Source organism: Aythya fuligula, chromosome 1 (assembly GCF_009819795.1).
Source record: "Aythya fuligula isolate bAytFul2 chromosome 1, bAytFul2.pri, whole genome shotgun sequence".
NCBI classification, from domain to species: domain Eukaryota; kingdom Metazoa; phylum Chordata; class Aves; order Anseriformes; family Anatidae; genus Aythya; species Aythya fuligula.
Window position 1 is genome coordinate 203,058,120 of NC_045559.1, and position 23,892 is coordinate 203,082,011.

At 42.2% G+C, this 23,892-nt stretch overlaps 1 protein-coding gene across 6 annotated transcripts in view; it reads left to right on the forward strand.

Moving 5' to 3' along the window:
• TENM4 (teneurin transmembrane protein 4) overlaps positions 1 to 23,892 on the forward strand; it is a 554,777-nt gene that overhangs the window by 423,127 nt on the left and 107,758 nt on the right. For 5 of the 6 annotated variants that reach the window (XM_032196280.1, XM_032196305.1, XM_032196323.1 and 2 more), the window contains 3 exons: positions 9,614 to 9,799; positions 15,690 to 15,716; positions 23,373 to 23,519. In XM_032196280.1, the coding sequence (XP_032052171.1) occupies positions 9,614 to 9,799; positions 15,690 to 15,716; positions 23,373 to 23,519 (360 nt within the window). The remainder of the gene's footprint in view (positions 1 to 9,613; positions 9,800 to 15,689; positions 15,717 to 23,372; positions 23,520 to 23,892) is intronic. The other variant, XM_032196313.1, reaches the window with a different exon arrangement.

Consider the following 23,892-nt stretch of genomic DNA (forward strand, 5'->3'; position numbering starts at 1 on the left):
ATCTAACCTCTGGATATGTCAGCCCCACACACTTCGTACAAGTTCTGTGTCTCTTTGTGAAAAAGCAAGGTGAAATATTAATAACAATGACATTTCAAAGTTCCTCAGTAAAAAGTTGTCTGAAGAGGAAGAAAACCATGTTGGGACTGTGCACAGTCATGCTGAGCTCTGGGTAAGGAAATCCCAAGCAAATCTAGTTTGTAATTACTTCAGCGTACACACTTGAAAATGCTCTATTGAATTTATTTAGACAAACCCAAACTGCATAGAACTGAGAAATAAATTAGCTCTTTTTAATGACTGTAAGCATCAGCGGAAGTGTTTACTGTCAAATGATCTCCTCCTTACGGACACAGGGAGGAAATCAAAATCAGTCCAGAGAAGAATCCTTGTTAAGAACTTCATTTAATACACAAGGAATTGTTTCTTCTCTGGGAAACTTTAACTCACATCCCAGAAAGCTCAGAGATCCAATTAAACATCAAAGAGAAAAACATAATCCTGCACTTTGGGATATTTATTTTTACTCATCAAATCTTAGCTTCAAGACTTCAAGACTCCAGGCTCCTTCAATACCTGGCATTTCGTGTCCTGCTATTCAACAGCAAGAGGCAGTCTAAAATAAAGTTCAGAATAATAAATAAAAGCGAGATTGACAGGAATACAAAAGTAAATCTCAGCAATAGAGGAGATGCTTTAGACACAATGTGATGGTCAGTCCCTAACATTTAAGGCAGGGATGAAAATAAGGTATAAATATTGTAGAAAACAGAGGCTGATAAAAGGCAGCAGACCAGTTTAATGGAATTTCATCTCACAGAGTAACAGCATTTCAAACAGGAGCTGGAAAACCTTTATGCAAATAAAGGAAGCAAGCTGAAATTGGACTTAAAAGTGAGTTTGTTGTCTTTTTCTTAAGACATGCCAACTATAGCACTGCACATTGTGAAGCTGCATAGACTGGGTTAGAGCTTTGATCCATTACCACGGGGACTGCTAACGATTGCTTCTGTTCTTCCTGCTCCTATTTCTAGCAAGAACTCCCGAGAGTCCCCTTGTGCTAGGTGCTGTATGTTTACAGCGTGAGAGACTCGATCTTGGAGCACAGACAAATATCAGTTGAAGGAAATTACTGTACCCAACTCATTTGTTGCTCCTTTTAGAGACTGAAGGTGGTTTCCAGGGCTCTAGTGGGACAGATCTCCCAAATCTGCCAGCACTAGGTAAACAGCTGCTCTGGGGACTTTTCATCTCCAAGTTAGGCAGCTCAGAGCTGCCCAGATTCCCGATTCGAGTCCCCAAAGAGATGAGACCTAGAAAAGGATTTGCAGAAACCTTTCAGTTAAACACAAAGCTGCTTACGCAAGCAAAGAACTAAATACCAAGAGGAAAATGGGGGAAAGAGCTGAAGCAGGGTTAAGCTTTTGTGTCTAGCTGGGGACCAGGGATGGGTGCTTTCTTTTACTAGGGATTTCCACCAGCCCTTCTCCTCGAGCTAAGCCAGCTCAACCACTTAGAGTCAAAACTCTCCTCTTGTGTCATGCATGTGATTTATACCTAAATTGTGCAAACCCAGTGTGTTCTGCAAGTGCAGCGATGTCCCCTCTGCCTGTATGGAAGAGCCGTACTCAGGTCTCCTGCAGAGCCTGGCAAGAATCAACTCTTAGGCCAACTCCGGTACCCTAATTAGGGTCACGCTATAATGCACTAAATGCATCCCCCAGTGCAGGTCCACCAGGATGCTCCATCAGAGCTTCGGGTGCAGCAAGTATAAAGCTCAGGTGTCCAGAGTCCCATTTCAAAGCCACTGCTGCAGGTCAGTGCTTTTCCTGATGAGGGATGATAGTAGAGCTGATGGATTCATTTTCTGTCTCTGGAGGGCATCCTTTAATCTCAGTTTCCTCGTCTATGGGAAGAAAAGAAATAACTGTTACTTTACAGCTATATTCTGAGCTATGTAAAATACACTGAGACCCTTAAGTGGAGTGGGAAGTTGTCTCAGTACCAGCAGCTTAATTCCTAAAAACAAACAGATTTTCTATTTATTGACATAAATAATAATTACTTACATGTTAGTATTACTTACATAATTAATATTTTTTTAAGTAAACTTCTTATTTGTGTAAAGGCATTAAATTATGCAGATCTTGCTTACAGCCTTTTAATGTATTGACATAAGTAATAATTGCTACTTATATATTAGTATTACTTCAATAACCGATATATTTTTAAAATAATAAGTAAACAGTTTATTTGTACAACATCATCAAATTATGCAGACCTTGCACTAGGTCATGATCTCTGAGTGAAAAGACAAACGACCTTCAATTAGTGACATTGCCACAAGTTGCTCAGCTGTTCCCAGTAGTTACTGGGACGGGATGCTTTGCAGAGGAGTCCATGCTGGAGCGGCAAGCTGTTACTGGGGTGGCAAGGGCAGAAAATTCAGATCGTTCTTTTTGCGCTTTGCTTTGCTACCTTTCCTTATAACGTTTTTAAAGGGGTATTTTGAAAAGCTAATTATCTTTGTGCCTTCTTCAGTTCCAGCACAGGAGTTCATGTGTCACCACAGAGTTATCAAATCACATAAATGAGAATTTCATCACACTGGAAATTACGTTTCATTATGAAGCGTGTATTTAGCACTTCACTGCTATCTAAATCATGCTGATTACAGACCTTTTGTTTTTCTCCATCTTTATATTGGATATAGAAACTCCCCATAATTTGCCTTCGAGAGCAAAGGCAGGTTGTGAAAACAACGCTTAGCTCTTCACCAAACAGAGCCTTTTCGCTCTGTGCAGTGCCCCCCTCCTGTGCCTCTTCTCTGGAAAAATCTGGCTGAGGTGGGAAATTGCCTCAGATGAGCCAACTTGAAACTGGAAAATCCCAGCTAAGGCAGATTTTTAATTATTAAATTTTCCATTAATATGCTGAAGGTCAGTGGAACTGCCCCAGTTTTCAGGAAGCTCTGAGCAATTTCACCTGATCTTATATTTTAGCACTAAATCCATATTTATTAAAGGATTTAGCAGGCAGGTCAGCAGCAGCTAAATCTCTGATTCTGCAGCACATGAATGCTAAAGAAAAAATTTCATCTGCATTGCTGTTCTCTAAGCTGGAAAGCTTTAAACTGTTATCAAGCCAATTTTAGGATTTTGGGGTAGGGGTAAACACGTAAAAATGGATTTGTCATAAATTAAGCACAAACTGACATCATTATCCCTCTTTCTCAAACCAATTCTTTAATATAACGTGAAAATAATATGAAACTCTGGATTATGCCACATCCTGTGTTGGAAGCTACCATGTCTGTTTTATCAATTAAAAAGGGCAATGAACAAAGCATTACACCGGTGGCTAGTGTTTGATAGGTTTCTTTTCCCTTTTTTCTTCTGAAATATCAAAGGCAACATAGCAGACATTTTATTCTTAAGAGGACAGATTTGGGTCAGTTTTTAGCAGGGTTTGCAAAAAAATAAATAAAAAATCAGGTACAAGGTTTTTATTTGTATGAGTAATTGCTTTAGCTTTCTTATTTCTGAAGTGCTGTTAATGGACTGTGACCTCATTACACCTGGCACAGTGCAAATGCAGAAGAAAAAGCATAATCTTGGCCTCGGATAGCTGGGATTCTGAAGCATTAAGCAAGCGACAGCAGCCAGAGACAAGCTGATGGAGGTACAATAAAATTACAACAGAATTTTGGTCAATGCAATACACAGAAGTTACGGCACATCAGTGACTGCCGTCAAGATTTTGGTAGGTTTCCAAGGTGGTTTAGGATTTTTAAGAGAGACTTGAGCAATACTGAGGCAGCTTTACAGACCAGAGGGAAGTCTCTCCCCCAGTCATGAGAGGATAATGAGGAAAAAAAAAAAAAAAAGAAAAAAAAGCCATTTGTACAAAAAGTAACCAGCAGGCAGAAGAGGCTGGACTCATAGGCTGGTTCCCAGATGGGGTGAGCAGAGATGAAATAGAGCAGGTCTTGAAACTGAAGACAAATATTTTCTTTTTGATTATTTGCATGAAAAATAACCAGAATTTTGTTGGAACAGGGAGAGATCAGAGCTCACATGTCTTCACTATTCCTGAATGACATTATCCTTTTCTAAGGATAATCTCTGTGAAGCACCTGAGCCTCCCCTAGGTGAAGCACAAAAAACTCAACACTATCTTGAGCACAGTCTGTTCTAGAAGATGTCCATGCAAGAGTTTTCAGGTGTTTCATCCTCTGAAGTCACCTGTCTTTCTTCCTTGACCTCGAGAGGAAAACTAGGCTTAGTTCTGTTCCTCACATAGAAGTCTGACATAAGGCAGGGTGACATCCAGACAATGGAAGATGCCAAACCTAAGCAGTAAACCCAGAGAAAACCCAGATGGTAAAATAGAAATGAACTTGATTCTCAGATAAAACACAGCATCCTGAATCTATTGAAGTCCATCAGTGCTATCTACTGAGTCCAAGTGTCAGGGAGCAAAGCTCAAGTTACTGCTAATAGTCCAAGTATTTCCCACAGAAGTTCATGGGCTAGTTGTGCCTTGTAAGGACAGTGAGGTTCATATCCCCATTTAGAATTGGGCAGAGTTTGCAAAACTTCAGATTTGCTCAGAAGACTCCCTTCTTTCAAGGAACTGCAGGCAGCTTTAAAAGCTGGATGGCAAGATGAAGTAAAACACAATGCACCTCCAGGAAAGGATAAAGAACGGCTAATCTATTCGTACAAACTGCAAAGGAGATTAAAGATGAAAGGAAATATTTAGTCACCTTTTGGGAACAGCTGGTGTGAAAATATTTAACAGGCAGTGCTTTTATACACAAGCACAGTGTCCTCACTAAGCTTAAATAGGCAGGAGCAATATAATACAGCTGGCCAGAGCCTGTGAATACTGTAACAGGAGAATTAACAGCTTTCCTTCTCATTTGCTTGCACAGCTCAGATGTTAGCTAATCATGTCCTCTAATTTTAACAACAGAATTGGGAAATGTACCACAAAAATACAGCTTGTATTAAGAACGGAGGTGGCAAATTCCGTCGCTGGGACTGAATGACGGAGCAACGATTCACCGGCCCTCTTCTGTAAGTTAGCCATAGCAGTCTTGAGCTGCCTGAAAAGACCAGGATTTAAGTGAAAACTTAATCTGAAATCCATTCTGATCATTTCTTTGAGTGCCACCAAAAAAAAAAAAAAAAAAAGTAAAAGCTCCTCCAACTGTTTAATCACCTATTAGGTATCTGTGAGCATTTAAGAGCACCTTGTTATAGGGGGCCGAGGCGTAGAGCAGGATGAGTGTTGTAAGGCTATTTATATTGTATGGTTCCCATCTATCTTTAAACTGGCAGCTAAATGGAAGATTTAGAGTTGAGAGTTCCTGGCTCCCTGGTTCCCTGTCAGAAATAATTAAACTACATTTTAAGGAGACTGTCGTAAGTAGTTTCCTTCACAAGTGTTTTTCACAGCTGAGGTTCTTTATTACAGCTTTTGGGGCCTGGGAATGCAAAACCACCTTATATATCCATTATATACGAGTTCTGTGTTCACAGCCTGGAGCTTGCACTCCCTTGCGTGGGCGGTGGCATGACTGGGGTCTCAGCTGTGTGGGAGATGAAACCCCAAATGTCCCCAGCGTCCCAGTTCTGGATTAGCCTACGATCTGGTTGTTGCCGAGCACGCAGCATTTTGTGTCCCTGGCCTGCCTGTGCAAAGCTGTGCCTTGGCAGCACATTGCCTGAGAAATATTTCAGTCAAGATGTAAATGTCCCAGTGGGTTTTCCATCCCTTTTCATAGGAATGACTCCACAGAGATTCTGCCTTTCAGAAAGTGCTTTTTTTTTTTTTTTCTTAATCTCTTCGCCATTTTTGAATGTCACTCCATTATCCTGGTTTCACACCTTTAAATAACCCTAAGAAGGCTTCTGAATATCACTCAAAATAGCTTCCTTTTGTCCCTGTTTTTTTTTTTTTTTTTTTTCTGCACCACCAGCCTGTAGATATCTGACCTCCTATGAGCTGTCATTTCCCTGACAGACAGGAGACAAGACTGGATATCAGGATATCTAGGAGGTCCTGTGCCTGTCACAGAGTTCACATATACCTGTAGATCTACCATTTTGCTTTATGCCTTGTTTATCTGTGAAAATGGAAATAACATGGAACATCAAAAAATACCCGCTACAACTCAAATTGATTAATATCCTCATACTGAAGATAAAAAATTAAGTAGATAGCAGTAAAGTACGTCAGATATTCACATGGACTTTTGGAGTCACAAGGGGATGAGTCCTCCAAGATGCCAATTTTCCTGCACATCTCTGGACCTGACGGTGCCAGTGGTATCCTCATGTTAATGATAGGCCTAGGGGTCAAAACTAGGGATTAGGACATAATGAAGATGAAAAGTAACTGAGACAGTGTTTTCTATATTGCTTGGTGAACTAACAGCATGTAAAATTATGTGTTATCTAGTATTTTAAACAGGATGCTCTGGGGGCTGCCAGCCATGGCCACCAGCACTGCCGGGAGGTGCCGAGAGGCCAGAGCCAGGCTCTGCTCAGGGGTGCCCAGGGCCAGGCCCAGAGGCCCTGGGCCCAGCCTGGAGCCCAGGAGGTGCCCTCTGCCCCTCAGGAAGCACTGCTGGGCTGGGTGGGTGCCGGAGCCCTGGCACAGGCTGCCCAGAGAGGGGCTGGGGGCTCCTCCTTGGGGATCTCCAGCAGCCGCCTGGACGTGGGGCTGGACCCCCTGCTTGGGGTGGCCCTGCTGGAACAGGGCTGGCACCATGGGGACACCACCAGCCACTCGGGGGATCCTGTAATTCTGAGGTGTAAAGTTCAATATGTATGAATAAAGAATGCCAGTCAATAACCAGAGGAGTCGCTCCAGTCCAACATTAGAGTAAACCCATAGCAAAATCCTGATGAGAAGAACCAGAAACCACAACAATACTTTTCTGATTTGGGCTTAAATTCCATCAGTCTCGAACTGCACTTTCTCAAGGCATTGCTTCTCAGCGTGCTGGAATTTTGTACCATAAATCTAGCCTTCAATTTTTTATCTGCTGGTTCCTTTATCCTCCCCCAGACTTTGTTCATCAGGTCAGCCAAGGAAAATCAGGGTTTGTTTTTTTTTAAGTGCAGCTTTAGTGCTACATTAGCTAAGGCATCCTATGTATTCATGTACCACCCTGATCAGCCCACGCTCCATTGCAGTGCTGTCTGGCAGTTAGGGAGAAGGGTAGAAAACACACACAGCTGGGCTCCAGCCCTCTAACGAGTTGATAATTGCACCATCCCTGATGTTCATAATGGCCATGGTAGTATGATGTTACCTCCCTCACATCTAGGAGCTGTGAAAATCCATCTCTCTATGCCAAATGCAAAGTAAAAAACTTCTGAAAGCAACTCAAGAGTCCTTCTGCAGACGTGACTGAAGCTTTTGAGAGCGTAACTTCTACTGACTTCCAGTAAGGCTTACATCAGATTCAGTTATATTTAGGCAGCGAGTAGTATTTGCAGACGTATTGCTTCACATCCATGGTTTAAACACCCAAGTTGCCCAAGCAAGTTTGACTGTACACGGGACAGTGTCTGAGTGTCTTAACTGCATTTGAACTCCACAGCCCTTTCATTAGAGATTTATGTATATAGAACTAAGTGTTCAGGAGCATTTGGAGATATCTGAGCCACTGCAGCAAAAGGAGTCTGACTGGAAACAGTTCCACTGCCCTGAGCTGAAGTAAGCAGTAACCAGATATTGTGTTTATGTTGCATTTGGAGAATAAGGCATTTGCTAGACATGCAAAACATCACTGTTATTACTCTTATAGTCCATTTCAGTGTGAGGGACCAAAGGCCTTGCAAATCTCTCCTATGGGCTGGTGCAAAACTTTCCTCCCAGAGTCAAGGGGATGTGCCAGCCCCACGTCAGGAGTGTGTCAAAAGTCCCTGAGCAGCCTAAGCTTCCTGCTACCGGTGGTATTAATTAGCAAAATACTAAAGCAAACATAAGTAAGGCTTTCAGTCAGGTATGATGTTAATGCAGGCTGAGTAGTTTTGAATATTTTATGTGCAGCCAGTGACCCGAAGTAAATGTCTTGTAAAATACCAGACTCCCCTTCGCTGCCAGCCTCGAGGCCTGAATTCTGCACTTAATATGCTTAGAGGCACAAAGAGAGGCACTGGGGATGGACTGGCACAGACACTGCCTGAGATATTCACCAGGTAGGGGAACAGAGAGAAAATGTGCTCTGCAGGGTACCCTGGTACCCCTTTCTGCGCTTTCAGCCCAGCGTTTCGTCTGTTCACATCTTCTCTCCACTCTCCCCAAGGGGAACTGTGCCCCTACCCTATCAAATCTATAAATGGCTCAGTCAAGCAAAAGGCTCGAATACAAAACATTTGGGAAAGTTTAACCCAATTTAGATGCAGAAGTCAGAGAAGAGATGGAACACCTGATAGTGGGAAATATACTCTGAATTGCCACTAGGATTGAAAAGAGGAGAGTGCAGTCTTTATAAGAGATCAAGAGTGAGCAGTCAGGTGATGAGCCTGGAGAAGAAGAAATAGATTCATTTCATTTCATCTGTGGTATAACACTATGCCACTATTTGGTTTTAATTTTTTTCCTTGAAATCAGTCCTCTGTAGTCATGGTGGTACCAGATGCTTTAACACCTGATTCATGGGTATCAGCTCTCCTTCAGGTCTCAGTTTATACAGACAAATACAGTGCAGATGTAATACAGTGCAGTCTCCCAAATTCAAGCCAAGGGCTAGCGAGGTTTTACCTATATGCCTACTGCTGGATCAAAATATCATGTGTGTCTGTGTGATCATGCTTACTGGAGCTCACAGGGGGTGGGAAAGGCCAGCACCTCTGAAAAGCCAATGTCCTTTAGCTCCTTTCTTTTTAGGAGGTAAGTACCAAAATACCCAGCCCTGACCCCCTGCTTCCATTAACTCCAATAAGACTGGGGAACAAGCACTGTCCTGCAAATCCCAGCACATGTAGCTCACAAAAAGAGCATGGAAGTACCTCCAAATGCCTGAGAAGGGGTTTTTAATGGGGTGGTAGGAGAACAGAGACATATCAGATGTGCAAGTTCAAGAGAAATCCATTCTATATATATTCTCTGTATTAATTTTAAACAGCAAAGGGATTTAATGAATCCCATCCCCAGAACTGCGGGTTAACAAGCCATAAACAGGCTTTGCCAGCACTTAACTTTAGCATCAGTAGTTTATCAGTACATTGCTTCCACACTTAACCAGATTTTAATTAAATGTGACTTTTGTTCTGCTTATTGGAAGAGCCAAACCCTTTAGATTCGGTGATCACAAAAGCTCGAGGAGTGCAAGAGAATTAGAAAGCAAATAGGAGGATCAATCACAGCAGACCTCTGCAATCCATGTCCCTCTCTTTTTTTGCAATATACTTATTAGATTCTTATTGTCAGGAAGGATTAGTGTTATGAGCTCCAGGAATTCCTTTCATTGCCCTGTTAGGCAAGGTAGTGAAGTGTGGCTGCTTTTCTTAACAATAACATTCTGGATTTTCCCCCCTTCTCCCTTCTCTCCACCCATATCCCCTCCTCTCTCTTTTCTCCTCTCCCACAGAGATTTGTGCAGCGGACTGCGGAGGACATGGCATTTGTGTCGGAGGCACCTGCCGCTGCGAGGAGGGATGGATGGGCACAGCCTGTGATCAGCGAGCGTGTCACCCACGCTGCAATGAGCACGGGACATGCCGGGATGGCAAGTGTGAATGCAGCCCGGGCTGGAACGGAGAGCACTGCACTATTGGTAGGGAGAAAGAAAAACCGACTACTTTTAAAAGAATAATTGATGATCAGGAAGGAGAAAAGGCGCATGCTTAATTGAATATGTGTGACTTAGTGTAGCATGAGCACCTTTGTTCTTGGATTTCAAGTTCTGACATCATACATTTTCATGTGGGAACAAGACAAAATGTCCTTTCATTTGTTGATGACATATCTATATATATTTTTTATTATCAGTCCTGAAGTACACCTATGTGATGCTTGTTCTCATAGGGACAAGCTGTCAAAGAGCAGCTAGATGGTTTTAAAAACATCCCACTTTGCCTCACTTGAAAGGTCTTTCTGTAGCCTTGAAGACTTCTCCCTACTATGTCGACAGCTTTCTTGGAAACATGCATCTGATTTCAAGTTGTTTTTTTGTTTGTTTGTTTGTTTTTGTTTTGTTTTGTTTTGTTTTGTTTTCTGTTAATTTGTTCCATTATTTGCCCTACCACTTTGCTTGGAAACTGCAGTCAGGTGACCTCTGGCTGGTATTCAACACCGTCTTGCGTATCCCTTCTCTGCTCTGCTACCTTTCTAACCACTCCATGGCCCACTCTGTTTGGTTCTGCATTCCTGACATACCTGGCACTTACCCTGAGCTCCTGGTGCCATGTCTATTAGTAGTAGTAGTAAGGCACCAACAATATACTGAAATCATGCAAAGAGGTGCATTTCCCATGTCAAGCAATTTGCAGCATCATTAATGAACTGGCTTGGGTTTACCTTCCTCTTCATCTCACTTAACTCCTTGATGCACTTTCCCATTTTCCTTTCTTTTTGACAGTCATGCGTTCAAGTACTTCTGTCTCCATTCCATAATCATGCTGTAAAATCAGTAGCATTATAACTCCCCAGATACCATTTATTACATATTAATGGAAAACTAAATTAGTTAATCCAGTTACGCTGTCAATAATGCCTGTGTGGACCTGAAAAAAAATTCAGTTGACTTTAGAAGAGTTCCAGAGTGAGAATTCTCCTCCAGGCATTTGGTTTTAATCGGCTCCTTTTAAAGATAAGAAAATTTACCTCTATGTGGCTTTCATCGTGCAGTGATACATATAAATCACACTACATCAAAATTAACAGCCAGCAATACCTGGGCAAAATTCGGTACAGTTATCCGTGTGGATTATTAACTTAGTTACACGTAGACATCCACTGGTTTTGCTTGAACACCAGGTGAGTTTGCACACACAAAGACTGACAGGAAATGAAGCCTGATCACAGTGTTTTAATTCCAGCATTAGGGTAATGGTACAAACCATATCTGTGGCTCAATTCTACTTATCATTTATTTATGCTAATGTCACCCTACCACATTATGGTCTCCACATGCATCCCTTAATGAAAAATTTCTAGCTCTAAAAACTTCCTCTGTCTCATTAGACATTACATTCTTTTTGCATTCTTGCCTATATCTCTAGCTGCTTTCATTTCTTTTCGTGAGGAAGGGAAATAAAAAAAAAATAAAAAAAACTTCTCTTAAATGACTTTAGAATGAAAAGAGAGCAGACCTGTGTTAATTGGAATGCTGTGTTTTTGTAATATTATTTTATAGCCTTGTGTTCAAGCACTTTGATTTGGAAAGTAACACAGATTCATGAAAGGGTTTTAAAAGCAAAAAAAAAAAAAAAAAAGAAAAGTGTTCAGCAAAAGGCCCCAAATCCAGGGGACTATTTTATGTGAAAGACATTTATGCACAAAAAGCCTGATTCATTCCCTCAGTGCCATTTTATTAGTTCTGCTGCAAAAACAAAATGCCACTAGTTCACTATATGATATTTCTCCACACCACTGATATGCCCGGACTGATTTCAAAGAACAAGCTTTTATCTTTCCCGGTAATTAAATTTACCCCATTATTTGTGGTGTTCCTCGCTCTAAGTCTAAAGAGTCCGTGTTATCACGGGAAAGGCCAGCACCGCAATGCAGTCAGCATCGAGATTTTAATGGTGCACACTGTCATTTGGTGTGGTGCTACCTCCCTGTTGCAGTGCAGGTCTCAGAATCAGCCTGTAATACTTAGAGTGCTGGAGCAATTCTGTTTCTTTGCACTTCCCCTCCCTCCTCATCTTCTTGCATGGTGATTTAGCAACAAATTTGTACATAGTCTCATGCCTCTGAAGCTGTAAACCGTGTTTCCTACAGAATATTTCATTGACAAATGTGTAGAATGTGAGGGAGATTTGGCGAAGTCATAAATATCCAAGAAAATTGAATAGCTTTAGACAGAGTAATAAGCTAGTTCTATTGGCACAGATGAAAGGACATTGACTTGGAATTACATTAAGTATGTGGAAAGCATTCCCCTTGTCCTTGTGTGATTTCCCTGCATGGCAACTTGTTCTGTTGACAGTAATTCCTTATATGTCTGTGTCATGGCCCGTTTGCTTTAGCACTGACAAGCATAAAACCCCATTGCTGAAGTGATGCTTTAACAATATCGCCATGTGTGCAGGTAACATGGTAGAAATGGATGATACCAGTAAAGGACACTTCTTCCATTTCCTGTTGAGCATGCTTGAGAGTAAGAAATCCTTTTGTTTTGTAGGTCATAGGAGGCTCTTTCTTATGGTGTACAAGGAAACTCTGATCCCAGTGGATTAATTTGGTTTGCTCCTACAAAGAGTCATGTTACCAAATATACTAGCTTGATTGCTCACATCCAGCGATTTCATTAGAAGAACCCCAGTTAATTCCCAACAAGGAAATTGATGCAGAAGCATGCATTCATCATCCTAATTCAGCAAACTTAGCACATCCAGGCAAAAGAGTAGAACAGAAAGTTGATTATATAACTGCAGGAAGCCTGAAACCCAGCAGAATGGTTCAATCGGTTTACTCCAACATATTAAAGGAAAAAAATTGTGGATTAGGCAAGACTCCAATGATGGGCTCTTCAACATGCTCCAAACTTGCCCCCAGTTAGAAACATTGCCAGAACCCAGCTTTCTTCCACTCCAGCCCAAACCACACTAGCAACATCCAAGGAGCATGGTGGTTTTAGGAACGTGGAGTTTAAAGGTGAAATCAGCCCTCTCGTTGTTGGCTCTGAAAGGACAAATCACAAACCAGCTTTGTGGCCAACCACTCTATGGATTTGATTCATGGGTGGCACCACAGCAGATTTCCTGGGTGTAATAATCAGCTCCCGAAATTGCCCGGGGCTGTGACATTGTGGCCTCAGGTTTTTAAGATATGGCCCAGAGAGTGCTCCAGGTGCTGTGCATCCTGCTTCAGAGATGCAGAGGGAGACTTCACTGCACCTACACGGGCCTTGCACTGAGATTGAATCTCTCCGTATGATATTTTACCAGCCTTGATTCTTTAGGGTTGTTTGGAAATAACTCCAGAAAGGGGTTCCCTGTGTACACAGTTGAGGTGGAGCTGAGATATTTATCATCCTTGAACGGCCAGGGCACAAGACCAAAACCATCACTTGAAGTTCAGTCACTGCACCTGAACACCACGGGGTCTCTCCAGAGCCCTGTGGGGCCAGCACTTAGCTCTCCAAACACACACAGGTCTACCTTTCAAAGCACCTCAGTGCCTAACTCCCACTGATCTCTGCAAAAGCTGCACGCTTAACTCCTTTTGAAAATCTGCTCTTGGCACCCACTAGTGATGTATGTAATAACAAGTGCCTAGGCAGACAGGCAGACAGCCCGTCCCACATGGCCTTCTGCTTATGGCACCACTGAGCTGCTTTTGTTTTACTTAGCAAAACTCTGATTTTTGAGAAATCTGCCCCTTCAAGCTTGCCTTTCATCATCAGTCTTCTTGCGTAAATAATCACACATGTTCTGAATAGCCGGGGTTGTAATCAGTGCCCCCTCTGTTTCTGCTCGAGCAGCTGGAATCCAGACAAAGCACATTACAGGTGGATTCTGGTCTCTTTTTAACAAGTCACTTGTGCTATTTAAACCCACAAAGCAGTTTGGTCTGTGTGCAGCCCAACATAAAATGAGCCCAGCAGTGTGTGGGGAAGGTTCCTGCTGCCCTCATCCCCCACACAGGGCAGATGCCCCCAGCCCCTCTCTGGGCAGCCTGTGCCAGGGCTAAGAGAAATTTTCTTGTGATCCTCCCCAGTGTGTTTCAGACAAAAATAACCCAGACAGCTCAGACTGAGGAAATAAGAGGACTTTCACACCAAAAAATAGTCACATGGGCTTTCCCAGTAATGAACCTGAAAGGAGAGGGGCTTCCAGGAGCGGGTGCTGCCATGGAGCTGAGTGCAGTGCTTTTGGGTGCAGACACCTTGGAAAAGTGGCTTTTCTTCTGAGCACAGTCCCTCATCCTGTCCCACGTGCCCACAGGTTTTCCAAAGGAGTATCAGCAGATAATAAAATTATATGTTAGTGCCAGAAGTGTAGCACATGAATGAGAACTGTACACTTTTAGAGAAGAAAGAGCTGTGCTACTGCTGCATACATTTGCGGAGCATTTGTATGGAATTTAAATGTATTCACTGGTATGGAGTACAGATGTATGGATTCCAGGTGTGGAATGTTCCCATAGAAGGCCTCCATTATTTGTCCAAGTAGAAGATATCTGACACATTGCTCACATGGTTGGTGTTGGCAGCTGCCTCCATTGTCTTCATCCACACAGCGATTGCTGTCCGAGTTTGCAGGTTGGGCTGCTGTGGATTTTAAAATCCAAAAGATACATTCCCAAGCTTCAGCCACCATCTGAATGGATGCTGTGCTGTGCTTCCTGCCTCGCTACCACCACACTGGGGTGATTTGGTGATGCCTCCACTTACTTACAATAGTGCTTCAATGGACCCATCAGGCTCCCAGGATGGAAAAAAAATTTTTCCAAGGGCTGTGACCTCCCAGGTGGTCGGTCTCTGTGACCAAACCTGGAATAGAAAGCTTTCCATAGGGGTAGCAGGATGCAACTGAGAGGGAGGGAGCAGGAGCATGGAAATAGCATTTAAGGAGGTAGCCAGATTGAGAAGAGCAAAACTCAGAGCCTCTTATTTATTAACAAAAACCAGATGCTGTTAGATGGAGAGTGCCGCCTGCTGGCATCCACAGGGCTCTCCGAGGCAGGACGCCTGGCTTCTGCTAGTGTCTTTGCCACCAGCTTTCTGTTTGACCCCAGAAATTCAGTTAGAAGTCGATTTCCCAAATTAATATTTCATAGGAATTGGGCACATGACCGCTCCCACTGCATCTAAAACTTTCTTTTCTTTGCTTTATCCCGACTTGGAATGAGTATATGAAGAGCTGCCTATCTGGTAGAGCTGCCGCGAGGTTAATTTAATGTCGGTAAAGTAATTTGATCTTGGGATAGAGGATGCTGTATAAATGCAACGCGTTGCCATTGAGAAGATCCAGGGAAAATCCTCTGGTAAGGCCACAGGAGAACTGTGCATCTTTGTGTGGAAAAGCCTAAGACAATCAGGTGAGGTGGAGCACTTTCAAATGACTCTGTTTTTCCTGATGAAAAGGTGTTTTTCCTGATGAAAAGTGGTCAGTAAAACAGAGGGAGATTGTTGCAAATGAGCAGAACACTACAATATTCTGCCACATATATATATATTTATAAATATATATATGCATATATATATATAAACATTTACATAAATATATATATATTAAACTTTCCTGTTTCTCTTCCTGGTCTTAATGAGCAAAGACGACTGGATGCCTAAACGTAGCCTTCTTGAGCTCTTTGACTGAGCAGGGCTGTGCTCCACCCTTCTTTTTTTTTTTTTTTTTCTCTCCTCATAATCAAGATTTTTCTTTTCGTATCACAGCAAACTCTCCTTTGCCTTTCTAGCACCTGCACAGTCTCGTAGTAAGACGCAATGCACTTATTCAATCCTACCTTAAATGTCCTGTCTTTTATCTCCCAAGCTCACTATCTGGATAAGGTAGTGAAAGGTATGCTCTTCCTTCCTATTTTTCCTATTGTCTTTGTGTTTTCTTTTTAAAAATGCACTGTGAACATGCTGTGTTGAGGTTGCATCTCTTCCTCATCATCACCAAAGTGCTCCCTAATGTCTGGAAGGGTGAACTTTCCAGTCATTTAGGTAGGAAATACCTCCGTAAGTGCTGTGACCCTGTGTTAACATCGTATCAGTGTTCCCACCCCTCCCCTCGTCCCTGCCCTCCCCTCCAAATCATCTCTCATCCTCACCCCTCCTAACCCAGGTAAGGCAAGTCAGGGGGAAACCAATTTTCTGTGAATGCATCAGGAGCCCTGTACAGTGGTGTGTTTTAATTAAATGTCTATGATCTGTTTTGTAACAAGCAGGTGAGTGCACTTTCTGTGTGGAGTCTGCCTAGTTTTGATCCGTAACTGCTAAGTCTTACATGGGAACTTTGAGTAATTCTACATACATATATATATAAATTGAAAAATGTTATGACCTCAAAGCCTCTGGATGCATAAATCAGCAATTTTTACTAAAATTAGCAATGTTGCATTAATTTACACTATAAAAAAATCCTACTCTGTGCTCCTATTTTTGAAATGTAAAACAAGTCTAGGACCCAGGTCTGTTCTCAGCTGGGAAGAAATGATATTGAACTGCTGTGGACCAGAGGTAATATGATATCTTAAAATAATCATAGTTGTATTAATCAGAGCAACGAGCTAAATTAATTTAGGACTTTAAAATAAAAATAGACAGTTCCACAATGCACTTAGCTTTCTAAATATATTGAAATAGTATACATCTAGTTAAAAACAACAATCTGACAGTAAATATGATTGAGTTGGACACAAATATCCTTCTGCATGGCTGATTTGACACTAACAGCAACACAGTGCTGACACCACACAGCATCATATGTTTGCTGGTTAAACAAACCAAAAAATCAGGTTGAACAAATCAGTTTCTTCCATAGCGTTGCCCTCCTTTTCAGGTTGTGAGCAATCAGAAATAGCAGCTGTGAGAAGCTGATGAAGGAGGACAGATACGCCAAAATATTTGCCCGGTGAATAGTTAGAGTGAAGTCTCTGCCATGTAAAGCTCTTATTGTGTGGCATGGTTGCCCTACTGCGTTCACTGCTCTGGATGAATGTACAATCTAATGTTTCTTGTTTCCATCGCAGCCTAAAAGCAGGTCAAGGTACACGCAGATAGGGGAAAACTTTGAACAGACAAACAAATATTAATGGTAAGGGAACGTCCACAGTTTAAATGAGATTTTTGTCTTCAGTCTCATGCAGCAAGCATCAGTTGTTCTTGAACCACTGCTTATAGATCGGTGGATGGTTCAGTGGTAGGTAGTTTTCTCTCATTGCTTAGCATCAGTAAAACATGATTGACTTGACTTAAACCAGGAGGAAAAATGATATCCTCCTTAGATCAAGGAAAGAGGGCCACTTTTTGTACCCTTGCAGAGTAATAGTGGTGGGATTCACAGAGGAGGGGACAGGCCAGCACTTGGCAGTGTGACCAGAACCTCCTGTAGATGTCCCACACCTCAATGTTCTGCATTTCAAAACCCCAGGACTCCTCCTTTCCATCTCAACTGGTATTGGAGAAGGCTGGATCAAAAGGTAGAAGATAAGCACTAGGGGGGTAGAAGAGATAAGAAATCAGTCTGCAGAGCCTGTGTCCAGGGACCTTCAGTGCTGATATGCCCATTCGATGGCACAATAATTTTTTTTTAGTAAGTCTTCTGTAGCTGTCATTCCTCCTCTGAGCCTTTTGACTCACCTTTATGGCCAAAAATAAAGACACATTATATTTAGTGAGTTCTGCAAGTGGGTAACAGGTTAGCAACATACTAAGAATAACGATCGTCTCGTATAATACATGGCCTCTTCTGGAAAGATTAGCAACAGCTGAAACATTAAAAAGTACATAGTTTTTACTTGGCTAGCTTCATGGCGTGCATTTTTCAAAACTAAATTACTCATGCCCTTTTGGCTTTCTTAATTATTAACATCTTTCTGGTTGAAATCCCTTCCCAGTAATCCTGTGTTGTCAAGGGTGAGCCTGATTTACTGCTGAGTCTTTCCTACAGCTTTACAATAAACCAGTAAATCAGACAAGATACAGAACTGTTTCAAAGTTGGAGGGCAAGTTTCAAGAGCAAACATCAGCATGATTAAACCAAGAAGCCCCAACTAGAGCTGGAATGGAGTCTTCCAGTCTGAAGCTTAATTAACAGTGGTAATGCTTAAAAGGAAAAGAGGCGCCTAATATTAAAGATGTGCTGGTTTTAGAGGGAGCTCCTCCATCCTGGATGCCATTGGAACTGACAGCACATCGGTCTAATTAATTTCTATTGGTGGTTTATCAATTCTCACTCTTAAAAAATAACCACATTAGGGCAGTAGTGAGGCGTATAAACAGCCAGGCTGAAACATAAAGATGCCAAACAGCCACCTCCGTATGAATCCAGGGATGACTGCAAGGTCACTTCTTTGGTCTGAGCAGCGGTGAGAACCCAAGGTCTAACTGCAGCCCACTCCTTTATTTGTACAGATAGGTAACTTTTAATTTCCATCTTACAGAAGCCATCTGATTAAAGGTTTCTTGATACCCACCATCGCAAAATGCTGTGGAGGTAGTTTAGGAGTTAGCATTTTTCAGGACACTATACTAGATTCTCATAATCTACAGGGATCAGTTGATGTCTTGCTCCTCCCTTTCAGTCCTGCAACACTTCTGCAGGTCTCTTACTGGTTATTGTTCCCTCAAGCTATTGTTCCCATCCTCACGTATTGCATTCAGCCGTGTCCCACTCATGTCAGAGCTCAACCACTGTCTATTGAGACTTGCTGGAGCATCCGTTAGTGCTTTCTTACTGCCAGTGGAGGAACAACAGCGAAACATATTTATCTTCTATCAATATTTTAAGATCAGAAGGAAAGTCTAGTCTTCTAAGTCCTATTTCAAGTGGCAATGTGTCTTACCTTGAAGAAAATTGCCATTGAACATTGTTTTTAATTGTACTAATTACAGTAGGTCTTTGCTGTACAGATCATTAAGAGAAGATTGTTTTACCACCAATCTTAAAATAATTCCTTACTCTGGTGACTGTCTCCTTTGACTCTGATAATCTTTTCTTGTCTGGTTCAAAATCAATCCACTTTTTGTAATGCTTCCCTGCTCCATATTCTCCTATGCATGGCAGATGTGAGATCTTTGTGAACATCTCACAGTATCAGCAGTGCTTTCATGTGCCTCAGTTAGAAACTCACATAAAGGACTTCTTCCCCCCTCAGAAAGTCCTATTCATGTATTTAATTCTCTTAGTCACTCCAACGCAGTTAACAAACATGGGAATAATGAATCATCAGTGACTCTAGCTATGAGAAATCAGAGCAGCAAGATTATGGTGGTGTAAATCTAGGAAGACTGAGCCACCCTGCTGCGTTGATATTCAGAAGCACTTTGGAGTCAAGGTGATCTTTTTCCTTTATTCCCCAACACGGGTGAGAGGAAGGGATAAACTTTATTTGTATCACCTTTTCTTCAAATGCTTTGAAGAGCACTGTTTGTGGAATGTATTGTATGTGCCTAGCTATATTGTGTTAGTGATGATCAAGTCTGTATGCAGGACCAGTTTAGAAATAGTAATGGACATCTAGAAGTGGACTTAGAGGTCCATTCTGCTAGATATGTTGACCTGCATGTCCATGTTATATTCTAACTTGCTGAAGCTATGAGTCCTTTGACAGCACTGTTAAATTATGTTCTTTTATATTAACGATTTCCTTTGTCATTACTTAGGAAAAGTCTGTTCTATCAAACCATGTCATGGGAGAGGTACAATTTAGTGCTCACAGCACTGATACTTTGCTGTACCTTGTAATGTAACAGTTAAAACCTGAGAACTTGTGTGTTCATGGATCTGTGAAAAAGAAGTTATTTCATTAGGAAATAGTCCTCTCAGACTCCTTGGAAGAGATTTATCTCATTAGGAACTGGGGCTGGCTCGCTTCTTGGTGAGAGGAAGTAAATTTGCTTTCTGGACTTGAAAGATGGCAAGACAATGGGTTCTGACATTACAGAGGGAGTCATCCCACTGTAGGTGTCTGCAGTGTAGATGCTTATCTCTCAGCTGATCACCCTAGATTCCCTTAATAGTTAAGGAAGAGGAATAGACGCTTTGGGAAGACATAATCTTATGAGATACTCTCTCTCCTCTTTCTTTCCTCTCTTGGATGGTGTTTTTCTTCTGTCTGCCTTCTGAGATGATTGACTTAATTACTCCGGGTCCAATTCAAGAAGATTCAGAGGAAATCATGAAAGCCTGTTCAGATAGTCCAAAACCCATTTCTTACAGAAAATGAATTGCACACAAAATTAAATAACATCAGACTGAAAGGGTCTTCTCAGACAGAGTCCAGTTGTCAGCTGTCAAGGGCAACCACATTGTATAAAATTTTATATAATTCTACCAGGGTCTTTGGATATCAGTGGAGCTTCTTGACCTTAACCGTCCTACTAGGAGGCTATTCCAAAACCTTATTTCTTTGATCCTGGAAAATACATTTTTTTTTATCTTTCTAATTTCCAACCAGAATTTATGCATGCTTGATTTATGTCCATTTGTTCTTATGCCAGCACTATTCTGTTTAGCTTGAATAGCTGTTTTCCTTCTCCCTGTTTATCTGTTTCTCAAATTTGTGGAAAACAATTATATTATTTTCAGCCTTTGCTGTGCTAGAGCAAATCAATCAAGCTCTTCTCGTTTCCTCAGATGCAGATGGTCCTTCCATCCTAATCATATCAGCCATTTTCTGCCACTCCAAATTCCACCTTTCCCAAGTCTGGGAAAGTAAAGCACATTCAATAGTTCCATATTAGATCCTCCTTTTTACAGTTATACTGTTTTTTGCCTATACCTGCTGGACACTTCTCGCATGAAATATTTTAAGATCATTTGCTTTTTTTCAGTCTCACAGCAAGTGATCAGTCAGTACAATATATTTCTTGTCTAAAAATTTTAGACCTTTGATTTTTAGATCTTTCTTCCAAACATTAAGAAATGCAAAGTATATTTTAAATAAAAAAAAAAAAAAAAAAAAAAGAAAGGAAGAAATGGAATCCCTCTTTTCCCAGAATTTTTCTCAGAATTTTCATCATAGCCCTAACTTCAACCATTTCCAACCTTTTGGACCTGTTTCCAGGGTTTGGACCTGTTCCTGCATGGCTTGTAACTAAACCAAAGGAGTCCCATCAAAAATCTCTAAAACCCTCTTCTTTCTGTTGCAGAAAATAAAGAGTCTACTCCAGATACTAAACAATACTTGTGTTAAAGATCTGGTGGCATCCAGCCTTTCTTCTCTCATGCTTCTATAGTGGTCTCTTCAATTTCTCATCACCCAACTCTTTTTGATTCTCACTGCACTCCTGTCCAAGCCAACACCACTGCACCTTTAAAAGCAGTGTCCTGCTCAGTCTCTGCAGCAGCAGGATAGAAATGATTTTTTTAGGATGGGTTATGAAGAGTCCAACTGATGCACTAGAGCAATTAAAACATGAAATGTGCTCAATGACAATGCAACAGTGTCATCGCAGAACTGAGCTGCCAACTGAGCTCTACCGGGGCCATGCAGAATACACATAAAGTGATTTCTCCAGATTTCTTCAGAGGCTTTTTGTCTAGACAAATTTAGGCAGATTTATAAAGAGGGGAAAAAAGTCATATCCCTTCTGTCAGGATGGGCCCATCCAAATGGAATTTATCTGCTCCAAAGTGCAATTACCCACCTAATGAAGCAATTTTAGCAGGTTATTTTAAAAAGTAATACACTTCTCATTTTCCAAAACAGCTGAATGCTTTCAGCTTCTACTGAAAGTAACTAAAGGGAACAAACAAATAAATTAGCTCTAGCATTGAAAAAAAAATTAAATCCTTAGGAGTTTGGCACTGTTGTAAGTAACTGAAGGCAGGATTTTAAAATGGAGAATTCCATATAACTTTGCCTATAAATAGCTTATCTGTAGTGTATAAATACTAGTATAATGTATAGATACTAATATAATGTATAAATGCTGAAGTATACACACACACAGAGCACACTCACACGTACACATGTGGTATGCCCCCTCCTCACACACACACGTTTTAAAGGCCTGAGATGCTACAAACATGTTAATAAATGCAAAATCTATTTAAGATCCTTTTAAAGGACCTAAGTACCTTTGTTCCTTATCCCATTTGGTCCCTAGCCACCTTTAAGTTAGAAAAACAGTCCTGGTGGAGATGTTAAGTTCACAGAGGGACATGGTTTTAGTGACAAGGCCTTTGGGCGCTGCATCTCCTCAGCATATGATAATGGTGGCATGGCCTGCTTTGCTGCCTCAGCGCTTCCTTGGGCAGCCCCTCATGGGGTGGCCAGACAAATTCACCCTTTGGTGCTCCTCACCCTCGTGTTGTAACCCTTTAGGGCAGGATAATCCCAACCCTCCTGCCATAGGGGGTTGAAATTAGATGGTCTTTATGGTCCCTTCCCTTTTTAATTCCACAGAATCTGCACGGTTTGCTCAGTTCCACCACCAAGTCTGCCTTGCACATTGAGGGCCTGAAGAAATGCAAACATGAAAGGATTTCACAACACATGTAAGCAGAGAGGGCCTTAGGACAGGGCTCAGGAAGGCTCAGTTGTGTTCCTGGTTTAATCAGTCCTGCTGGGTGACCTTGGCAGTCACTTCAGTCCCTTCTACTTCAGTTTCCTAATCTGTAAAATGCAGCTAACATTTCTGACTGCTTCTTGGAAAAGGTTTTTGAGCTCTGCAGGTAAAAAGCCCCCAGAACTGCATAAGCTAAGCCGCATCCTTCGTACTGCTGCTTGCTGGGGAAATTACTCTGCTATTTTGTTGGGAAAAAAAAGATGGAAAGCTCGGCAGGGGGTCATCGGATGAGAAAATCAACCCCTAGTGAGCAGACAGGAAGCGTGGGGTTCATCTCCCCCTAATTTTAATCACCTGTAATAGAAATATCTGCCTCTGCTGGGGTCTCTTTCTAGTCAGTGGAGAGAAACAGGTGTTTCCAGAGCATCCTTCAGCTCCTCAGTGTGGGCATCTAACCCACACAAGGGGCCTTCTGCCCCCAGAGAGGCTGGTCCTCTGCTGACTACAGAGAGTGGAAGGTATCTCCCTTCTAGGTCTGCTGCAACCAGATCAGATGAATCCCACCCAAAATGACTGTGGAAGAGAAATTGTGTTCTCCAAACATTTTCTGACATAGAAAGTGCCTTCCCTTCCCAGCCAGCTTTCAGGTTGAGATCTCAGTACTGCTGAAAGCCTGTTGGGTGTTAGGGACATTCACCTCACGTGTAAGTCAGATAACCCCAAATCTAGGTTCTACCAAAAGAAAAAAGGCTTTGAGAGACTCAGACAGCAGGGTGGGTGTCACAGCAGCAGCCCTCCACCATCCTGATACCAAACTGGGACAGTTTGCTCCATGTGTAAAGATACCAAGTGCTAGTGGAGAAATAAGCTGAAAGCAGAGGGAAACAGCTGCTTTTAAGTAGCTTTTTTTTTTTTTTTTTTTCTTTTTTTTCCCAAGGCTCTGTGGCTTTGTTTTTTTTCAGTGTGTTTGAACGTGTGGCTGTTTGCCTTGCAGAGGGATGCCCTGGCTTGTGCAACGGCAACGGCAGGTGCACTCTGGACATGAACGGCTGGCACTGCGTCTGCCAGCTGGGCTGGCGAGGAGCGGGCTGCGACACCTCCATGGAGACAGCATGCGGCGATGGCAAGGACAACGACGGAGGTAGGACGGGAGTGTGTGTGCTACGCCAGGCTTTGCAAAGCCTCTAAGCAGCCAGCAGTCAGCTGGGCTTCATTCAGCAGGGCAGATTGCTTCCCGACAGCTGGCGGAGAAAAGGCAGCCAAGTCAGCCAGGCTGACTCAGCCAGAGAGGGTTTGAAAATTCAGATGAAATGGATTCGGATTTGGGGTGCCAGGCCTGAAGAGGGAGGGTTATTCATCCACAAATCGAGTCCATGTAGCAGAAAGCAGGCAGAGTCTGTGTGCTTATCCTGTCCCTCTGTGTGGCTGAGCAGTGACACAATGGGACCACCCCAGGCCCTGACTGTTCGAACTTTGGCCTCGCTGCCTGAGGTTTTCATCGAGGCTCCTTGGTA